Source organism: Callorhinus ursinus, unplaced genomic scaffold, assembly GCF_003265705.2.
Source record: "Callorhinus ursinus isolate GAN/ISIS: 27379988/994484 unplaced genomic scaffold, GSC_fseal_2.0 scaffold66, whole genome shotgun sequence".
NCBI classification, from domain to species: Eukaryota; Metazoa; Chordata; class Mammalia; order Carnivora; family Otariidae; genus Callorhinus; species Callorhinus ursinus.
In genome coordinates, this window is record NW_027397128.1 from 6,320,847 (window position 1) to 6,342,698 (window position 21,852).

At 40.4% G+C, this 21,852-nt stretch overlaps 2 protein-coding genes across 4 annotated transcripts in view; one reads left to right on the forward strand and one right to left on the reverse strand.

Annotated features, from left to right (window-relative positions):
* Positions 1–21,852, forward strand: part of KIF4A (kinesin family member 4A) — a 113,288-nt gene that overhangs the window by 53,675 nt on the left and 37,761 nt on the right. For all 3 annotated transcript variants that reach the window (XM_025894002.2, XM_073885896.1, XM_025894065.2), the window contains 8 exons: positions 4,846–4,978; positions 6,686–6,744; positions 6,850–6,955; positions 11,465–11,521; positions 12,519–12,704; positions 17,430–17,533; positions 18,728–18,872; positions 19,622–19,732. In XM_025894002.2, coding sequence (XP_025749787.1) covers positions 4,846–4,978; positions 6,686–6,744; positions 6,850–6,955; positions 11,465–11,521; positions 12,519–12,704; positions 17,430–17,533; positions 18,728–18,872; positions 19,622–19,732 — 901 coding nt within the window. The remainder of the gene's footprint in view (positions 1–4,845; positions 4,979–6,685; positions 6,745–6,849; positions 6,956–11,464; positions 11,522–12,518; positions 12,705–17,429; positions 17,534–18,727; positions 18,873–19,621; positions 19,733–21,852) is intronic.
* LOC112806084 (large ribosomal subunit protein eL43-like) lies at positions 13,887–14,186 on the reverse strand. Its single transcript, XM_025848391.2, has one exon. The coding sequence runs from the start codon at positions 14,160–14,162 to the stop codon at positions 13,887–13,889; it is 276 nt and encodes a 91-aa protein (XP_025704176.1). The 5' UTR covers positions 14,163–14,186.

Here is a 21,852-nt window from a genome sequence, read left to right on the forward strand (position 1 = left end):
CATTTAGTATAATATCCTCAAGTTTCATCCATGTTGTAGCATGTGTCAGAATTCCTTTTCTTTTGGGGCGCCTGGGTGGCTCAGTCATTAAGCGTCTGCCTTCGGCTCAGGTCATGATCTCAGGGTCCTGGGATCAAGCCCCGCATCAGGCTCCCTGCTCGGCGGGAAGCCTGCTTCTCCCTCTCTCACTCCCCCTGCTTGTGTTCCCTCTCTCGCTCTCTCTGTCAAATAAATAAATAAAATCTTTAAAAAAAAAAATTCCCTTTTATTTAAAAATTTTTTTTATTATTATGTTATGTTAATCACCATACATCCCTTTCTTTTAAAGGCTGAATAATATCCCATTGTACATGTATACCACATGTTGTGTATCCATTCATCTGTCAGGGGACATAGGTTGCTTCCGTCCTTTGGTTATAGAGAATAATGCTGCCATGAATGCTTTAAGACCCTGCTTTCAATTCTTTTGGGTATAGACCCAGAGGTGGAATAGTTTGTGCCTCTTAATTCCCTTCACCTATTTCACTCATCCTCTCGCCGCCCCCCCGCCCCCACTCTGGCAACCACAGTTTGTTCTGTGTATTTGTGGGTCTGTTTCTGCTTTCTGTTTGTTTTATTTTGTTTTTTAGATGCCACATATAAATGAAAGCAGTGGTATTTGTCTTTGTCTGACTTATTTCACTTAACATTATGCCCTCTGGCTTCATCCATGTCATTGCAAATGGCAAGATTTCATTCTTTTTTATGGCTGAGTAATATTCCATTGTGTATATAGACTACATCTCTTATTTTTTTGAGGATAGATGACACACAATATTACATTAGTTTCAGATGTACAACATAGTGATTCAACTTCTCTAAACATGCTATGCTCACCTCTCACCTATAACATTTTTCAGATTCATCCATGTTATAGCATGTATAATTACTTCATGTCTTTTTTATTCCTCAGTAGTATTCCACTGTCTGGATAACCCATGTTTTGTCTATCTATTGGCCTGTTGATGGACTTTTGAGTTGTTTCAACTTTTCAGCTATTATGAATTTTGCTGTTATGAACATTTACTTGCAAGTTTTTATATGGACATATCTTTTATATTGGGCAGATATCTAAAAGTAGAATTGCTGGGTCGCATGTTTAACTTCTCAAGAAACTGCCAAACTGTTTTCCACAGTGGCTCTGGTGTTTACATCCTCCTCATGCTTCTGGATTTTGATTCATAATTAGAATGCCCTTCCCTACACCAAGGTTAAAGAGGCATTTGCCCATGTTTCCTTCTAGAACTTATGTTGGTTTTATTTTTTACATTTCATGTTTTCATTTGGAGTTTATTCTTGTGTATGTGTGAGCTTATGTTCTTTTAATATCCTTATTTTCAATAACTTAATCTTTTTTTTCTCATTTTAAAGGGGTACATTGCTTCTTGGAGAACATTTAGAAAAGTATAAAGAATAAATCTTAAAACTGCCATAATTTTATCACCCAAAGTTGACCACCCTTCTCTTTGTAATTTTCCCTCTTTGGGTAATTTAATCTTGGTTTCCTGATAATAATTTGAGAATGTTGGATAAAGAAACTGAGGAAAGCTGGGATCTCTTAAAGGATCTCTTAAAGACCTAATTTAGTTCAACCACTTTATTTCATTTTTTTAAGACTATTTATTGAGAGAGAGAGCACAAGCAGGGGGAGGGGCAAAGGGAGAGGGAAAGAGAGAATCTCCAGCAGACTCCCCACTGAGTGCAGAGCCCAATGCGGGGCTCAATTTCACAACCCTGAGATCATGACCTGAGCTGAAATCAAGTCACTTAACTGAGTCACCCAGGTGCCCCTGGTTTAACCAGTTTAGAAGCAACTGACCCATTTTCCTTTCCTTTCAGTTTAGCACAGACCTGTTTTATGTAAGACAAGACTAATGAACACAAGACTAATGAACACAAGACTAATGAAAACTATTCCAGACTTCCAGCCACCAAGAATATACTACAGGATATAGTTTCAGCTACACAAAGATAGATTCTAAGAAACAGTTGATGAATCAAACAGTGAACTCAGCTGTTCAACATTTTACAGAGAAATAAAGATGCTACTTCTTTTCTCAAAAATGTATATTTTAAGAGACATTTCAGGGTGCCTGGGTGGCCCAGTCGGTTAAGCATCTGCCTGCTTGACCTGCATGACCTGCTCAGGTCATGATCCCAGGGTCCTGGAATCGAGTCCCACATCGGGCTCCCTCCTCAGCGGGGAGTCTGCTTCTCCCTCTCCCTCTGCCCCTCCCCCTGCTCATGCTCTCTCGCTCACTTTCTCAAATAAAAAAAGAGACATCTCATAAAGGCTTTTTACAAAATGTACAGTCCATACGAATGGATTTTTTTTTTTTTTGCTTTTTGTCCTACGATTATATTCTTTTCTTTTTGAATGTGTGTCATGGAAGATTTTGCATTGATTTTCTGTGAGCATTAATCAATTTGCACATGCTCAGCTGACTTGAATTCCAAGCATTGACAATTAAATAGTCTGCAAAAGAGGAAACACTGGTTTTCCATTGTGTTTCCCCCCCATTTAGAGAAACCTTGGAAATTTTTAGGAGAAAAAACTATTGAGTTAAAAGTATCATTACTTTGGAGCTTGTCAACTTACATAAATGATGCATGGAAGTTTTCAGCTTAATAACAATAAGAAAATATCAGAGCAATCTAAAAGAACACCAAATTTGCCAATAGTTTTATCTTTATAATCCACATTTTAACTGAACATTCTTTCATAAGAGTCTTAAATTCTCGGGACGCCTGGGTGGCTCAGTCAGTGAGTGTTCCACTCTTGATTTCGGCTCAGGTCATGATTTTGGGGTGGTGAGATCGGGCCCCGTATAGGCTCTGCACTCAGCCCCCTGCTTGTGCACTTGCGCGCGCGCTCTCTCTCTCTCTCACACATAAACAAATAAAAATCTTTAAGAAAAAAAATTTTAATTAAAAATAATTTTTAAAAAGAGTCTTAGTAAATTCTCAGTAGTATAACATTAGACCTTATGGTGTGGCCTTGCTATTAACTTCATGATAAAGAGCATGCTAAGATTTTCTGTTAAGAATTCCTGGAGGTCTTAAGCTGGGTGAGAGGGCATCTATTCCTGAAATCCTTTTCAATTCTTTTTTTTTTTTAAGATTTTATTTATTTATTTGACAGAGAGAGCAAGAGCAGGAACACAAGCTGGGGGAGTGGGAGAGGGAGAGGGAGAAGCAGGCTTCCCGCGGAGCAGGGAGCCTGATGCGGGGCTCGATCCCAGGACCCTGGGATCATGACCTGAGCCGAAGGCAGACGCTTAACGACTGAGCCACCCAGGCGCCCCTCCTTTTCGCTTCTTTATTGAGATTGAGAACAGCTGTTCCCTGTCCTTCTTTTTTCTCTTTATTATAGCCTTGACAACTATTCATTTTTCCCTTCAGGCTCCTTCAGATCCAAATCTTCATATTTCTTCTGATCTTTTTTCACCAGTCCTATTTTCCAGTCTTTTGAACAACGAATCCCAGTGGATTCCAAAAAAAACGAACAAACCAAAACTGTCCATCTTGTTGGTCTTTTCCATTAGCCTGGAACTGATACCAAGTAATCTGCATAAGTTCCAAAGTTTCTTATCTATATGTATTCCTTCAAGCCATTTCTGTTCCTCCCTTCCACTCCTGCTTAATATGGACACCATTGTTGCCACCACCCACTCTAAGCAATTGAAAATTGATAGACAAATGAACAAGAGGTTTCAAGCAAGGCAGGCATTTAGAAGGGAACACTTATGGAGAATTGTGAAATGTGCTGTCAGTGGCCACTGGTCATTATATCAACTCTCTGACTTCTTAACTGCTGTTTCCCTAAACTTCAGTAAATAGGTAGTTGACTTTATATTGATGAGGTTAAATTTCAGCCCTGAGCGGAGTCACTTCTGCCTCCTCCCTACTTCTTCCTTCCTTGCTGCCCTAAATCGTTAATGAGGGATTGAGAGTGGGAAGAGGAGAGAGACACTTGTATCTTAGCTACAGTTAGCCTTCACTTCTTTTGTTTGCTTGTTTTTTATTTAAATTCAATTAACATAGAGTGTATCACCCAGTTACCCCATCCCCCCCCCCCCCCCAGCAACCCTCAGTTTGTTTCCTAGAGTTAAGAGACTCTTACGGTTTGTCTCCCTCTCTGATTTCATCTTGCTTTATTTTTCTCTCCCCTCCCCTATGTTCATCTGTTTTGTTTCTTAAATTCCACATATGAATGAGATCATATGATAATTGTCTTTCTCTGATTGACTTATTTTGCTTAGGCTTCACTTCTTAGCTACATGATACAAATAGATCTTAAACTAAGAGCTAAGGGTCGAGGTTAGTCATTTCTGTTGCACCATGGCTGGCTCTGAATTATTACCTTCCTGCAAACCATTAATTCAAAGTATTTCAGGCATATGTTTCTTATTCATTCAGTATACGACCTGACTGGAATTGGAATGGACACACTTTTTTCCAGGCTTTTGAGGGTTAATTTTATTTTATTTTATTATTTTTTAAAGATTTTATTTATTTATTTGACAGAGAGAGACACAGCGAGAGAGGGAACACAAGCAGGATGAGTGGGAGAGGGAGAAGCAGGCTTCCCGCTGAGCAGGGAGCCCAATGCAGGGCTCGATCCCAGGGCCCTGGGATCATGACCTGAGCCTAAGGCAGACGCTTAACAACTGAGCCACCCAGGCGCCCCTTGGGGGCTAATTTTAAACCAAACCCCCCACACACACACACCTAAAAGGTCTATGGGATCTATTTTTATCCACCTCTGATATCGGTGTTATTAACAGGTCTGTTTCTTTGTTTTAGTGTGGAACCATCAGAAAGTCTACAGTCCCTGATGGAGAAGAATCAGTCCCTGGTAGAGGAGAATGAAAAATTAAGTCGTGGTCTGAGCGAGGCAGCTGGTCAGACAGCCCAGATGTTGGAGAGGATCATTTTGGTGAGGCCCCCACGACTGAACCACTAGTAATCTGGACGTTTACTAGCTTTGGTTTCTGAAATATTTAACATGCTTCTCATTATGAGAGACGAGTTATGTGGAAAGGAATGGATTAATAGCACCATATCCGCCATGGAGCCTCTCCAGGGTAAACACATGGGCTTATAATCAAACATACAGAAAAGTTAAAAGAATCGTATAAAATCCACCACAGAGAATCCACATGGATCTCATTTTAAAGTAGATTTGTTCTAAAATACCAGAGAGGAAAGAACCAGGTCCTTCTGTCACCTAAAGTCCTGCCTAATCTTTATCCGTAATATCAAGTAACTGTCCCCTCAGTAAGATTTTAGGTCTTCTGTACCTCCTTTCCCCCAATGTTGTCGTATTTCGTATTCTGTCCTAACAGGTGCCATGGTGAGATATAACAGCTGGGAAATTAATGTTAATTCCTTTCACATATGGTTAATTTCCAAATAGTGGATCGCTACGTAACCGATTACTCCAGTTCTGTATCCTACTACCTATCTGAAAGTAACCCGGATCAGTGCGTGCTAGCTCTGCCGCTAACATTTTTCTACTAGTCTAAATACAACTCAGTTTTTAATTGCACAACTATTGCCAAAAGCAAAAATGAGTTTCCACCAAAATGTAATTGAACATCTGTGATTTACACACCTTCACGCATCCGTGTGCTCTCTAGTCAAGGAGGCGTATGCTGCTTCAAGATTCTTTAAAGGGGGCCAAATTCTATATCCATTGTCCATTGCTACTGGAAGGGTGAAAATGGGAACTGGAGGATTTTTATATACAGTTTTCTGTCTCCAGTGCTGCATTCTGTACCTCTGAAGTAACTCTAGAAGCTGTGTTTCACACATATGCGAGTGTGGCTGACGTAACAGACGGAACCTGTTACTCTAGCCACATACCCATCTGAACTTGAACTTTATAAGGTTGCTATAATGGCTACGGGAAGGCTTATTGCTTGATGTCCCGTTAAAATGTCATGACAAGCACAACATTTTTGTCCTCTGTAAGCTGTCCTTCCCAAATCTGTTGCAGCATCTCGCATGTTACAGATCCTGTGAGTGAGATAAAATGGAAAATATCAATCACCCTTCCCAAAATGTGTCTCCCTCTGCCATTTCTTCTCGGCCATATTCTTGTGCCTCACCCTTTTTCTTGCTTTCTCTTACTAAAACCAGCCTACCATATCAGATAGTGTAACTTGAAAAAAAAGCTCAGCTCATATTCAGTGTGAGGCCCTTTTACGTTTTCGCGATGCCCTTATGCTGGGGCTAGGGAACTGTATAGTGTAGGAGGCCGTTTAAAGTAAGTGGGTTTTTTGCAAACAGCAGTGAGTGGCGTGCCAGGAAGTATTGCTTTTTCCCCCAGTTGCAAAGTTCTATATGGAATTAAGGCTTCACACTCCACACCATAGTCTGAGCTTCATGGCAAGCATAAGACCCAGCTGCTTGGATGCTACTTTTAGTAGTTCATGTTGACTGAAGGGCTAATTTCCATGACTCTGTTAAAAAAAAAAAATACCATTTCTCACTAAATCACCAAAGCCCACTAAAACCTCGATTACAGCAAAGGAGGCAACCTCTCTACCTAGGTTTTAATGCATTAGGGGTAGGAGAGAGGGCATAATTAGGTGAAGCTGTCAGGCATCATCACTGATGATCTCCTGGGTCTCTGTTGCAGACAGAACAAGCGAATGAAAAGATGAACGCCAAGCTAGAGGAACTCAGGCAGCATGCAGCGTAAGTTTCGTACCAAATGTCTGTTAGTGACCTTAGTGTATAATCATCGATCCTCTGGTCTTTGCAGTATGGTTAACCTTTGGGTGCCTTTGTTTGAATTTTCAGCCTCAAAGTGGATCTTCAAAAGTTAGTGGAAACTTTGGAAGACCAGGAATTAAAAGAAAACGTAGAGATAATTCGTAACCTGCAGCAAGTGATAACCCAGCTATCGGTAAGCCAAGGTGGGGGGGTGACATTGTAAATAGACTTAACTGCTTTCGTTTGTCTCTCTTGCTGCATATAAACATATCTAACTCTGCCTTTTGCCGAACAAACTAGATTGTGAGCCGTTTGAGGACGGAGATCATGGATCATTGGATATGATCTGAATACTGAATTCATTAAATCAAGACACTCACAGGTTACATATGCAATGGCACATTCATATTTCAGTGCTTGAATCAAATGCTGGACACAGCAACAGAGCAGTTGCAAAATTGCCTGGTAGCCCGGGCAGCAGTCATTGAGTTGCTGTCCCTTCAGTGTAGGCTAGCTTAACAAGAGGCCTTGTGCCATACCTCAATTTTAAACACGCTGGGTTCTTCTGACAGATAACTCAGAGCAACCAGGGAATACCATGGCTCTCCTTTCTAACCAGTAACAAATTAGTTTGAATGATCATTCTAGAAGTTTCCATCTTTATTTATTTTTAGAACTACAATAGTAGTAGTGTGGGAGGGAGGGGGTTGGGCGGCGGGTATTTCTTGTTTTTCCCAGAAGAAAAGTTCTTAGAATCCTACCACCCTAAAGACCTTTTATTGTTGGTGTTCCTTCTCTATTTTAGCCCTCAGGCATATATACTTTTTTTTTTTTTTGAAGTTGAAATCATGTTATGTTAAGGGACGATGGTTGGTTAAGGGGTTATGGTTGGTTTTGTTCCATCTATACCCTCTTGTTTATCATTCTGAACCCGTGACATGTTCGTAAATGACTGGTGGTAATTTCTAGCTCTTGGGGAGAGGCTTTAACTTTACCAGAACAGTGATTCTTCATCTCAGGGCTTGCCCAGTGTTTCCTAGACGTGTCAAAATGGTATCACAGAATCATCTACACCTTCATTTTACTCTGAAAGAGTAAATTAAAAAAATACCATGCAGTCTTGTGGGAGGAAGGGTTAGGATGAGTGCCAATAAATTAGAGTAAACTCCCCAAAAGACTAGAAAGCAGTGTTTTAGAACAAGTAATACTGTACAAAACTGTTCCAAGCAGTCCGAGATGACAGCTCATTTGTCCAACGCCCAGACCACAGCAGTTGAGAACCTGGGCTCCAGAGCCAGACAGACCCTGGTTGGAAGCCAGTTCTGCCACTCACTAGCTGTGTGACCTTGCTAAGTACTGTATTACTATCAAAAGAAAATAGTTTAAGTGGCTCCAAAAGAGGCTGAAGGCATTATTCAGCTGAGGCACTCAGGGAGCTCCTGAACTCCAGGTAACTCCCTGAGTCAAAGCCAGACTGGAGTTGTGTAGGGTGAGAAGAGAGCCAAACCACAAGGTGGTTTGGCTCAGGTAGCAGTTCTGGGTAATTGCCATGAAACTTTTGGTTGGAGGCTCTTCCAGTTTTCGTGCCTCTTGCTTAAATTAAGAACATTGGTGCAACCCCATCCTGCTAACTGTCCAAATATTTTCAAGGGTCATTCTCGCAAGCCTTGTAGTTTGTTCGTTGGTTAAGGTGCACAAGTGGGAGAGGTGGCAAAGAAGGGGGAAAGGAGGCAAGGAAAACTAAGAATCCTCTCTCTCTGTTTTAATCCTCTTAACATTAGCAATATGAGCAAAGGGTGATTAACAGCCTAGAAAATTGAAGAAGTCAGTACAGAAGAAACTGGACTCTAAAAAATGAATAGAAATTTGTCCCACAAAGGGAAAAAGACAATCTATGTAAAGAAAAAGGTATATGCCAAAGCGAAAAGGGATGAAAGTTTAGAACATGATAAGGACTTCATTGTGGCTAAATTATAGAGTGTACGCCAGAGAATGGCTATCACAAGGTGAAATTTCACCATCGATAACTCCACTTAAATATAGCTGAAACATCTGATGTATGAACACTTTGTGTGAGCTGCCTCGGAATTAAGATAATCTAGGCTGTGGGACCGTACTGGAGCTAAAGCTTATATGATCCCAAAAGAGTGACCCAGGCCACCGTTGTTCATGGCCGCCACACCGATCTTAGAGGATTTCCCACCACCTCATTTCTGGGGCTTCGAATCACGTGGGAATGATGAAGGAAACCCATGGAAACAAGTTGTTAACAGAAGAGAAGGCATATCCGCGGTGAGGATCTGCTGATATGACTGGTGCCTGGTGTGCCTCTAGAGGAAGTTGCTAGTGGTGGCTGACTCAGAGGAACTCTGTAGAATCGCTGAATTCTGCCACTAACATTCACTTGACGCATGAAGCACAAAGGTACCAAAGATTGCCACAAGCTGATAAAGTCCCTGGCTTCCCTCCACTGTCACAGTTAGGCCGAGTAAACCCTTTGGCCCAGGGCTCCTGCTGGACTCTTGAATCAGAGTTCTCCATGTCTATTGTTTGGGACCCTCCCAGCTATATATTTTTTGGAAATACACAACAATGTATCCTGTGGCTTTTATTAAGACTCACTACAGTGAAAGCAAAATGTTTCAAATGTAAGTGCTTGTGCCCTTCGTTCTGGATTAAAACTATTTTTATTTTAAGTGACGGGTGAACACCCCCTTTTCAGTGATGAAGGCAGCCGTTGTTCCCGAATCTTCCTCCTGGGGCTTTAAGCACTAAACTGTACCATTTCTTCCTTTAAAATACAATTCAAACAAACCTCCTTGCTGCAGTCACCTATGAGGAAATTCATGCAGTCCTTTCAGTTCCCACAAAATCAAATTTTGTTGTCGCTGCTTTTACCCCCTCCTCTAAGACCAGTTCCATAAAAAGCATTTTGCATGCCCAGTAATGGTACTGCCTACAGCCTCCAAGTGCGAAATTCATATGGGAAGGTATTGCTGGTTAATATAGCTTAGTGTACCCTAGCTTTCTTTCCCTGACCATCGCCCTCAGCAAATCATGTATTTTTACCTTACGAGAGGTTCTCCATTGCAGCCTTAGAAAGAGAGAGAGAGAGAGAGAGTTAGATTGAAATAAATCCTATTGTTATGTATTTATATTTAGGATTATGAAGACAGAATCCTACCATGTTCATGTAGAACATGTCACCAAAGCTTAAACTTTCGCATTATAAAATTTTATTGGGCCACAGACCAAAAGGTAAACCCACAGTAACGTGTCTTCTTCAAAGATTAACCCATCTACTTTGATCCTGACCCTCTGGAAGGTACTAGGAAAAAGTCTCCAAAAGCCGGTGTTACAGGCTTTACTAATCTAGGATAGGTCTGTAAGTAGTCCATTTACTGAAACCAAGAATATGGGAGGGAAGAAAGGGTAACCATTAACGTATAGTATATCGAAGTGCTATTTTTCAAGAAGGATCTCATGTCTGGCCCTTGGAGAATCACCAGTATTGTAAAACATGAGGAGAAGGGATGTGGTAACACTGGAGCTTCCTCTGAATTTTCTTTGAGTCTCACTGATTGGGAATTTCTGGGCAGGGGACGTGCTTTACAAATAGCACTTACTAAGGCCTCTTTGCTCCTTGCCTTGAAGGTACTGAGATTCAAGTCAACAACTATGTAATGTTTCACTGGGCCGATGCTGATACTCCGTGTGCTCACCCTAAATTTTTTCCTTGCTATTGAGCCAATAGCTCTTTCACCTATGACCTCTTTAATCATGTGACTTCCTGGAAAGAATCCTTTCTTCCCAGGGCTTGCAGAATCACTTAAACAGAGGTGGTAATCCATATGGTCCAATGCCAAATAAAGCTTAAATTCCAGTGGGGAGAACAGAGCTTGCTCGTATGATAGCCTATAAACAAATTAGTCCCAATAAGTGGTTTTAGGTTTCCCTTTTAGATGGCTGTTGTTCCAGAGCCCAGAAGAGGAATAGCCCTTCTCTGGAAGGGAATCCGTGCTCACCCTTTCCCTTCAAGTAACCACTACCTAGAATAGCTGCCTATGATTGCTTGGTTCTTATGTATATGAGGGAGAGGAGCTGCAGGATATTTGTCTGACTTCACGAGCACATCTTTCTGGGGTGTCAGCCTGTGGAATGTATTTCCTACTAGAGTAGGCTCTTGCTACCTCGACTGACTGTAAAATAAAAATACCAAATAACCTTTCATTCTATTCACTTTTCTACTGCATTGCCTTTATTTTGTATGTCTTTTTAGGGTGGTATGTCCGTGAGAACTGGCTAGACCTGTACGTTATAGAGGTAGACTTAGTGGTAAAAACATAAAGAGTAGTGTCTATAAAACGGGTTGAACTTTGGTCTGTGAGAACACGGCTGATGTTTCACTCTGGCCCATTGATCTCTGACAGAGCAGGAGAGGTGCAATATATATGTCAATTGCCACATGACCCTTTTTTTTTTTTTTATAAAGACTACACGATCGACCTTGTAACGAGGATAGACTCTTAAGAGGTGGGACATGGAAATCTGTGGCTTTGGGTGTATGTATGCACAAAATGGGCCCAGCACCTTAAACGGTTTCTATATACACTTGAAAAAAATTGAATAACCAATATAAAATCCCCTAGTAAGCTTCTCTTCAGAGTCTTTTCCTAAACTGAAACATCATTTGTCATTGCAGGACGAAACTGTTGCTTGCATGGCTGCAGCCATTGATACTGCAGTGGAACCAGAAGCTGTAAGTAATTGGCTTTGTCTAGAACTGGGAGCTTTAACTGTGCCATTTCCTGTAATTTATCACTCAGCTGAGGATGAGTGTCCCCAATTGTTACCATCCTCCATAGAATACCTTGGAAATCCAGAAATCTTGAGTGTAAATGTCAGCTTTGGAAAACCCTAAATTGGATAGGCTCCATGTCTAATAGTACAACTGGTAGGGCATCTCAGGGATGTCATTGTCCTTATTTGCAATCTGGCTTACCGATTCCTTGTTAGATGTTAGTATTCTGCATCAGCTGTCTAGCAAGTTGGAATGAAGAAAGGAACAAATCAGGAAATTCTGGCAAAGTCAAAAAAGCATCAGAGAAGACATGGAAGAGATTTTTTTCTCATCACACTTTTTCTATGGTTGCGATGGGTAGGAGCTAAAAGAACCAAGGAGAATGTCTGGAGTGTTTGAGTTGCAAGAATAGATAAAACGTATTAGATGTTGGCTAAAGGTTATAGAGTAAAGTCAAAATGGAAGGCTAGACAATGGTTTGCTTGAGACATCTTTTCCCCCTGAAACAAACATGTATCGGTATTTTTTATATTCTGAAAGAAGAAAGACAGGAGATAAATCGGGTGCCAGAAGTGAGCTCTGTAAGAATAAACGAAGCCTCCTCTCCATTTCCACCATTCCTAAAGTGCCACTTCCAGAACTCTTTCTCCTGTAAAGACCCCTTAGGATGACGTCAAAGTTAAGAAATGTTAGCCCAATCAATAAAGGAAAGAGCAAGAAATTTAGTTTACTCTAGAAGAGTCAGTTAAAGGATATAAGAAATAAGGTGCCATGAGAGCCGGAAAATAGGTAGGCTCGATTCATCTTATATGTTTAATGCAAATGTATGAGAAGCCATATTTTTAAAAGAACAGAGGTACTAACAATGGAGAAGTAGCTGTGAGACCTGATGAAGCAGGCTAAGGAACTCCAATGGCTTGTTTCTCTTACAAATCATTATCCTGATCTTTTCCAGCAAGTGGAAACCAGTCCAGAGACCAGTAGATCTTCTGATGCTTTCACTACTCAGCATGCTCTACGTCAAGCTCAGATGTCTAAGGAGCTGGTTGAGTTGAATAAAGCCCTTGCACTGAAAGAGGCCCTAGCCAGAAAGATGACTCAGAATGACAGCCAACTACAGCCCATTCATTTCCAGTACCAGGTAAAATATTTACAAGAGCAGCATTTGTTCATGTCTACCATCTCTCTTTAATTGTATGGGAAGAGAACAGGCACACTGTTCTTGATGATGATGGGACAACATAATGTGCCTAGTACACATGGAGTTGCATTGTTGGTTTCCAAAAAAGGATACATTCAGGATAGGGAACCTGCAATTTTGTTTCATTTAATCTAATACCTTACCTTATGCAATAGGTATTTAATAAATAGTTTGATAACATAATAATAAATGTGGTCCCTACTTGTGGAGAAATTTTGTTCTAATAACCGTACTGAGATTCTAAGAAAGATAGGTCTCTTAGTAGATGGCCTTGGTTATAGTGTGAATTAGGAAGAGACTTATAATGGATATCACTTGACTTGGCAAATGACTAAACTGTTTTTCCTAGTGGTAGTTCTATCTGGCCCTTGCTAATTAATAATCAGGTCTTTACTGAAAGCCAAGTCTTTGGCTTTCAGGTTATTCCACAGAGTTACCCTTGCTTCAGACCTTATTTTGCATTGTAGCTCAGTGTTTCCCATCCACAAAGTGATGTTGGCTGTGCTGGTAGAGGAAAGGGTGGATTGTTTCCCCGTCTAGCTATATCCTACCACCCTCAGGTCCTATATGCTGGTAATCAAGAAATCCTGATAGTATTCATGCATTTCTACCACAGGCTCCCCTAAAAACAAGAAAAGTGTCTGTCCTAAAGAATTTTCAATGCTTTTTTTCCTTAGGGTAGAGAATTCCCCTTGGGTATTCCAAAATAATAGCTGAGTTGCCATTAGAGGTTTTATTTCCTTTTTTTCCCAATAAAAATTAGAAGAATTTTTAATTTCCAAATCCTTTGAGAAAGCAAAACTAATGCAACACAAATTGAAAGATCTAATTAATAAATTTAACAAGCCAAAGTAATTTTGTTACATAAATTAACCCATTTATTATAGGCTAGCAGTGTTTCTAACAATATTTTTTTTTAAGATTTTATTTATTTATTTGACAGAGAGAGACACAGCGAGAGAGGGAACACAAGCAGGGGGAGTGGGAGAGGGAGAAGCAGGCTTCCTGCAGAGCAGGGCGATCCCAGGACCCTGGGATCATGACCTGAGCCTAAGGCAGACGCTTAACGAATGAGCCACCCAGGTGCCCCATAGGCTAGCAGTGTTTCAAATGGTGGAGCTTCTACTGGTCTTTCAACTCCTTCGGTCTTCTGATGGACTTTACTGTGACGGCAGAAGTTGTGTTGTAGGTCCAGGCGCCACCAGCTATGGTTTTCATGCAGGAGCCACAATGCCAGATCCCCACAGCTCTTCTTTTCATCTTGGTTTTCTCACAGAAGGAACACGTGTACTTGGCATGCTGGCTTATTTCAATCTTCTTCACCATTTTCCTGAGGGAGGCACCATAACAGGTCCCATATTTACCCACGATTCCGACCTTCTTGGTGCATTTAGCCATGTCGCTGCAAACTAGGTCTGAACCCAGAGAGCGGTTTTATTTCCTTTTTCTTATTACAGTCTTTTTTTTTTAAGATTTTATTTATTTATCTGAGAGAGAGAGAATGAGAGAGAGAGAGCACGAGAGGGAAGAGGGTCAGAGGGAGAAGCAGACTCCCCGCCGAGCAGGGAGCCCGATGCGGGACTCGATCCCGGGACTCCAGGATCATGACCCGAGCCGAAGGCAGTCGCTCAACCAACTGAGCCACCCAGGCGCCCTTTATTACAGTCTTGTTTAACATTTCTTACACTTAATTTTTCTTTATGGCAGATGCATGTATATCATTTGTAAAAGCCAAACAGTAAAATAAAAGCAATTCCTGCCCTACTACCTTCTCCCCTGTTGCCTAGGTTTATACTTCAAATTCTTTAAGCTGTTCCTTCTGACACTTACCTTATTTTTGTAAAGAAGATTTGGCAGTATAATACATTAATTTAAAAATTTTAGACATTATTACACATCAAAACTGCAGTGAGATATCACCTCACACCTGTCAGAATGACTAAAATCAAAAACACAAGAAACAACAAGTGTTGGCGAGGATGTGGAAAAAAAGGAAACCTCATGCACTGTTAGTGGGAATGCAGACTGGCACAGCCACTGGGGAAAATAGTATAAAGTTTCCTCAAAAGATTAAAAATAAAATTACCATAGGGTCACCTGCATGGCATAGTCAGTTAAGTGACCAACTCTTGGTTTCAGCTCAGGTCATGATCTCAGGGTCCTGGAATCGAACCCCATGTCGGGCTTCCTGCTCAGTGGGGAGCCTGCTTCTCCCTTTCCCTCTGCCTGCCACTCCCCTGCTTGTCAAGTGTCTCTCTCTCTTTCTCTGTCAAGTAAATAAATAAAATATTTTTAAAAAGGAGGGAACAAATTCTTACTGTAAACAGTACCTTTTCATCACATGTAAATCACTCTTTCTAAGAAATAAAGGTAGTTTCTTGTTCTAAGTATTTTTTCTATCACTGAAGAATTGCTGTAGAAAAATTTGAGGAGGTATAGGTTCTGATTAATGAGGATTGCCATGAGTTATAGTAACCCAGGATTCAACTCCCTTTGTGGAGTCAGACAGTTTTGACTAAATGTGGCATATATAATGAAAAGATAATATTTCTCACCCATCCAATTGGTAAAAATTTTGAAGTGTAGTAATATCAAATGTTGGTGAGGGTGCAGGGACACAAGTACTCTACTTAGCTAGCAGGAATGTAAATTGGAATAGCCACTTTAGAGGAAAATTTAGCAGCGGTATCTATTAAGATTAAAAGTGTGTACCCCCATGACTCTGTAATTCCACTTGTTCTTACCCTAGAAAAACCTTGCACATATGCACAGAAGACATGCACAAGAATATTTCATTATGGCAAAAACATGAGTTAGATCTATATGCAATGATATAAATAAATCTCTAAGACTGGAAAAAAGCAAGTTATAGAATAATATATACATATAGTGTAATTCTACTTATCTTTAACACATTTCAATAGGTACACAAATATGTACATGTATAGTATGTATGTATATATTACTTTTGTATCTATTTACATAAATACTGTAGACATTTGACACAATATATTTATGTATTTATTAGCTACACATATTTTTAAGGTATTTACATATATGTGTAAATGTCTAGAAAAAATGTCTGGAAGATCTGGACCAGGCTGATAACAGTGGTTAGTTCTGGATAGGGGACTGGAATTTTGGAAGAGTAGGGCAGCAGAGGAACTTGCCCTTTATATATATTATCTGGATTATTTTTTACCACAGTGTTTCCATGTGTTACTTCCCTAAGTGTGTGTATACACACACACACACACACACACACACACACACACACACACACACACATATTATTGCTGGTTTAAATATGCAGGGTAACTATAAAGCAATGAGATTGATTTTCACTGGGTACTAGCATGGCCAGGAGATTTTGTGGAAAACAGCTCTTGCCTATTTAGAAAGCTTCTCTCATACAGCCCCACCTAACCTGACTCTTTGTGTCATTTCAATACTGGTCTAAGACCTGCACAGAATCTTCTTGGCTACCAACCACTCATTCAGCCAGTTTCCTTTAATTTTTTGGTTATGAGAACAGGAAGGAATCTATTGGATTTTTCTAATCTTGGAGACTACTAAAATTCATTTTCTGGAATTCATTTCCTAAATGCATGCAGAACTGCACTTGGTATTGAATATATATGTTTGAAAGTTCTGAATACAAGGATGTTTGTGCAGCCCTCTACTATTTACAAAATGTCATTCCTTTTTTATCTTATTTGATCTTCCCAACAACCCTGTGAGGTAAGTGGTGTTGTTAATTGTTTACATAGATAGGGAAACTCTCGGGGGTCCCCAAGACCATCCCCAGGTTTAACAATTTGCCAGGATGACTCAAAGGACTCAGCATATAGTCATACAGCTATGAGTTATTACAGTAGAAGGATACAAAACGGAATCAGCAAAGGGAAAAGGCAAAGGCTGAAGGAAACCAGATGCAAGCTTCTAAGAGTCTTCTCCCAGTGGAGTAACACAATATGAATTTAATTCCTCTAACAATGGGTTGTGACAACATGTGTGAAATGTTGTCTATCAGGGAAGCTCCCCGGAGTCTAGGAGTCCAGGGATTTTTTTTTAAGTTTTAATTCCAGTTAGTTAACGTACATATTAGTTTCAGGTGTACAATATAGTGATTCAACAATTCCATACATCACCCAGTGCCCATCACAGCAAGTGCCCTCCTTAATCCCCATCACCCGTTTCACCTATCCCTCCACCCACCTCCCCTCTGGTAACCATCAGTTTGTTCTCTCTGGTTAAGAGTCTGTTTCTTGGCATAATGAGCCACTCTTATCAAAATGATGGCAACCCTACCAAAACCCACCTGAGCCGAGGACCAATCTTGCAAGCAGCCCTTTTTTAAGAACAGCAATCTCGGGCTATATTAACTCTTTTCTGCATAGAAACTAAGGCTAAAAAGAGATGAAATGACTTCCCTTAAGATATTTAGATATTAAGTGCTGGACTAAGGTTCAAACCCAGGCTTTTGGATTCCACATAACTTTAATCTCCTTAAATCAAGTACAGATGTTTATAGTGTGCGATTGAAGTGGTAAAATTGAATACATAGTTCCTTAAGCTGTGGAATGTTGAAGTGACTTTCTTTATTTTAAGTGATTTTCTTCCTGTGCCTTTTAATGCTTTCTCTCTGACCTATAACATTTCTAGGATAACATAAAAAATCTAGAATTGGAAGTCATCAATCTGCAAAAGGAAAAAGAAGAATTGGTTCTTGAACTCCAGACAACAAAGAAGGATGTCAACCAAGCCAAGTGAGAATACATCCAATCAGTATTATTTTTCAAGTCCCTACTATGTGTGAGCAGTTATAAAAGGAAATAAAGAAGTAAAAGAGCCATTTCCTGCCCCCCCCCCGCAGGATTTACACCTAGTTGTGGAGAGGAGATCTAAACAAAAGAAAAGTTAATTGAGATTTTAAACAGTACCTCATGACGACAGTAAAAGAAAGCCACAACAGCATGTGATTAGTAGCTAGATAAATTTCGTAGGCAGTTAATTGCTTTAAGAGTTCAGAGTCAGGAGATAGCCGGTTAGCCGGGCATGATCAAGAAAGGCTCTATGAGAAGTTAGCATTTGAGCTGGATTTTGAAAGATTATCAGACCTACCAGACAGCTACCATTTCTTTGTCCCTGCACTGATGGCAGATTAGCTTGTCAATAGAATTAATGTTCCAGGCTAGTAAATGAAAAACCAATCTAGCCATCCCTTAGTCAGTTAAGAATAAAATCAAGACGGGGTGCCCGGGGTGGCTCAGTCGGTTAAACATCAGACTCCTAATCTCAGCTCAGGTCTTGATCTCGGGGTCATGAGTTCAAGCCCCACTTTGGGCCCCACGCTGGGCATGGAGCCTACTTAAAAAAAAAAAAAAAGCATAAAGCCAAGACAGATAACTAGAATATCCTACTCTTCCTCAGACCTCTTCCTTACTGGCTATTCTACCTCCTTTTTACTCAGTGACTCTATCTCTGTTGAGTCTCAAGTTCATGTTCTTTTTTTTCTTAAAGATTTTATTTATTTATTTGACAGAGAGAGATAACGAGAGCAGGAACACGAGCAGGGGGAGTGGGAGAGGGAGAAGCAGGCCTCCCGCCGAGAGTAATAATCTCAGACTAGTGTAATAATCATCAGAATTATTCCTTTACAGCTAAACTAAAGTGAAATATCCTCGAAGAACCATCCTTTTAACATAGTGGTAGGGAGTGATGTATTGAGTCAATTGCGTTGTTACATACTCAAAAAATTTGTTGTTTTACTCTTTGTTATTGACTTCCCGTTATTGAGACGGTTTTGGTTGTTTGGGTGGTTATTCACTATTTAAAGATGGCTATATGACTGATCACCTATTTTATATATGTCAGGATTGTGAACCTGGGAGTTGAATGCTCTGTCTTTTGAAGTCACGCTTCACTCTGCTAGTCTTCACTCCTGTAGCATCTGTTTTTAGGTTGAGTGAGCGCCGCCGTAAACGTCTCCAGGACCTAGAGGGTCAAATGGCCGATCTGAAGAAGAAACTGAATGAGCAGTCCAAACTTCTGAAGCTGAAAGAATCCACAGAGCATACCGTTTCCAAATTGAACCAGGAGATACGGGTAATAAACTCTCATCCTTGGGTTTATTTCATTAAAACTTACAAACATAGGTGTTCCATTTAGACTTATACTACAGAGGCATTGTCAGGTGAGAAGGTAGCAGGCAGGGCCATCATTTCAAATGTGTGACTCTCCCCAAATGTCCCTTTTACAGGACATTGTCCTGGTAGTCATCTAGAATCTGAATAACAAAACCCTGCTTGAGCATTCAGAGCTTAATGTTAGAGTCTCAGAAACCAAGGGAGAAAGATACCTCGATATTTTGTGGTGATATCCTGACCACCTTCCATGATTATGTAGAATAATTTTGTAGAGTAGTTGCAAAGTGACAACAGCTGGAAAATATTTTCAGTTATTGAATGTTCGACTTCTGACATCTGCAAAGTGGAGTCACAGGCCACTTTGTACTGGCACCTTTAGAATACACTGGTTGCTAGGTGGATTTGTCCTTGAGGCTTAGTAGATATTTCCTTGAAATTTCATTTATATACAAAGAATTTAGGGCTGGATTTAGCTGTCAGTACTTTTTTTTTTTAAGTTTCTTCAGCATGTTCATTTGTGTAGTCTATACTTGGAAACCCTGTGCAAGCATAGCAAGAGGTATTGCAAGCCTAATCAGAAAATCTGTTGGCAGCCTTCTCAGCTTAGCTCTGGGTTTTCTCTCTTCTTAATAGTTAGTCTATCCATCTGCACATCAGCCTAGAATAAGTGCAGATGACTAATACTTGTACTGGGTTTTGTTTTTACAGGTGATGAAAAGCCAGCGGGTACAGTTAATGCGTCAGATGAAAGAGGATGCTGAGAAGTTTAGACAGTGGAAACAACAAAAAGACAAAGAAGTAATCCAGTTAAAAGAACGAGTAAGTAACTACAACTTTTCAAAGGCCTACCTAATAAACCCTTCTTTGGGCTGACTAACATTAAAGCTTTTCTTCAAACAACTGGTTCTCTCCAAAAAATGTGACACATTCATGAATTTAACAGGTATTTCTTAAACGTCAACCATGTGCCACGTACTACCCACTAGACACCATGGAAAATAGAAAGATGAGTAGTATATGAGCTCTGCCCTTGAAGAATGTCTTCATCCAAAGGGGAAGGTGAGGCATAAGCATGGTTTTCTCGAATTGAAGGAATAAAGAGATCTGTGCTTTACAAATGGCCTAAAACACTAAGGTAATTGAGAAAGAAAAGCATATTTCCAGTTCGAGTGAAAACATGACAGCTGAACAGGCCTTGAATAATAGGGAGGACTTTGATAGAGACAGGTGCAGGCATTCCAGATGGATGGAACAGCCGGAGCAAAGACACAGAGATAACAACTTTGTAAGCATATTCGAGGAATGATGAATGGTCCTGGTGGGATGAAGGATGGTAGAACATTCCATCAGAAAGATAAAATGAAGCTGGATTGTTAAAGATCTAAGAAGTTTGGGCTTTATTTTGTTAGCAGTGCAAAGATTTTTAAGGTTTTTGAGAAACAAAGTGGTATCAGCCAAGTATACTGCTTTAAAAAGATACATCTGAGAGTAATGTGTTTAACAAACTGAAGTATTGAGAAACTGGAGGCCAGAACACAAGTTAAGAACATATTACATCATCCAGAAAGATAGTAAGGGCCTGAATTAGAGTAGTAACAGTATTCTTGGAAAGGACATTGATATGGGGACATTTTTAGAATTGGCCAGAATGTGATGCATTGGGTCAAGAAATGAGGAGAGGTACTTTCCGAATGGTGGCAAGAGGAGCTTTGTGAACACTCTTGGCAAAAGAAACGTAACTAGTGAAATTTATAAAAATAGGCATTGAAAGTCTCTATATGTCCTGAAGGGCATATAGAGAAGAAACTCTATTCAAGGAAATCTACTAAACCTCAGTAAGAAGCAAGGGTCTGTGGCACTCCCCTCACTCCTCAACTTCCAGTCTGTGGCTCTGGTTTCTTCTGTTTCATCCCCCATAGCTCCATGTTGCTGAAGTTCTCCTTCAGGCAAGAGCAACCAAGATGGTCTGGGGATCCTTTCTTCTGCCTAGCCCCTATTTGTAGGGCAGAAGCTCTACTCCTGCTACAAAAGGCCAAGAATGCTGGCCTGATTACCCCAACCCATCTAATCGTATGATATAGGTTCCATGTCAGGAGAGGCAAGCCAAGAAAAATAGAGTGTACTGCCCCTGCCCAGCACCCTACTCATAGAACAGAGAAGTCACTCAGGATAGTGGGCTACTATCCCCACTCCCCAGTCTTGAGCAGTGATACAGAGGTTCTGTCGTGGGGGGAGAGGCAAGCCATTGGAACAGCCATAGGAATGCAGCCCTCCCTAAGGGGCTCTCTTTATTTGGGGACAGAGTTTGGGGAAGTTAACACCTAAAGGAGCTGTCAAAAATAATGGAAATTTTGGTGGTGAGCAATTAAGAGACTGGTAGCTCCGCAAGAACAGTAAGTGAAACAATAAACATGTTCGAAGATAATAATGGCTGAAAATTTTCTAAATTTGCTGCAAAAAAATCTACACATCGAAGAAGCTCAATGAACTCCAAAATAAATCCAAAAGGATCCACACCAAGACACATTATGTCAAAATGTTGAAAGACAAAGACAAAAAAACTTGAAAGCAAAATAAAATGACTCATCACATACAAGCAAACCCCAATAAAATTAACAGCTGAATTCTCATCAAAAACAATGGAGGCCAGAAGACAGTGGGACAACATACTCAAAGTGCTGAAGTAAAATACTATCAGCCAAGAATTGTGTAGATAACGAAGCTTTCTTTCAAAAATGAAGACAAGGGACACCTGGATGGCTCAGTCAGTTAAGCGTCTGCCTTTGGCTCGGGTCATGATCGAACTCCGCGTCGGCTTCCCTGCTCAGCGGGGAGTCTGTTTCTCCCTCTCCATCTGCCCCTCTGCCTGCTTGTGCTCTCTCACTCTCGCTCTCTCTCAAATAAATAAAATCTTTAAAAAAATAAAGACATTTCATTAT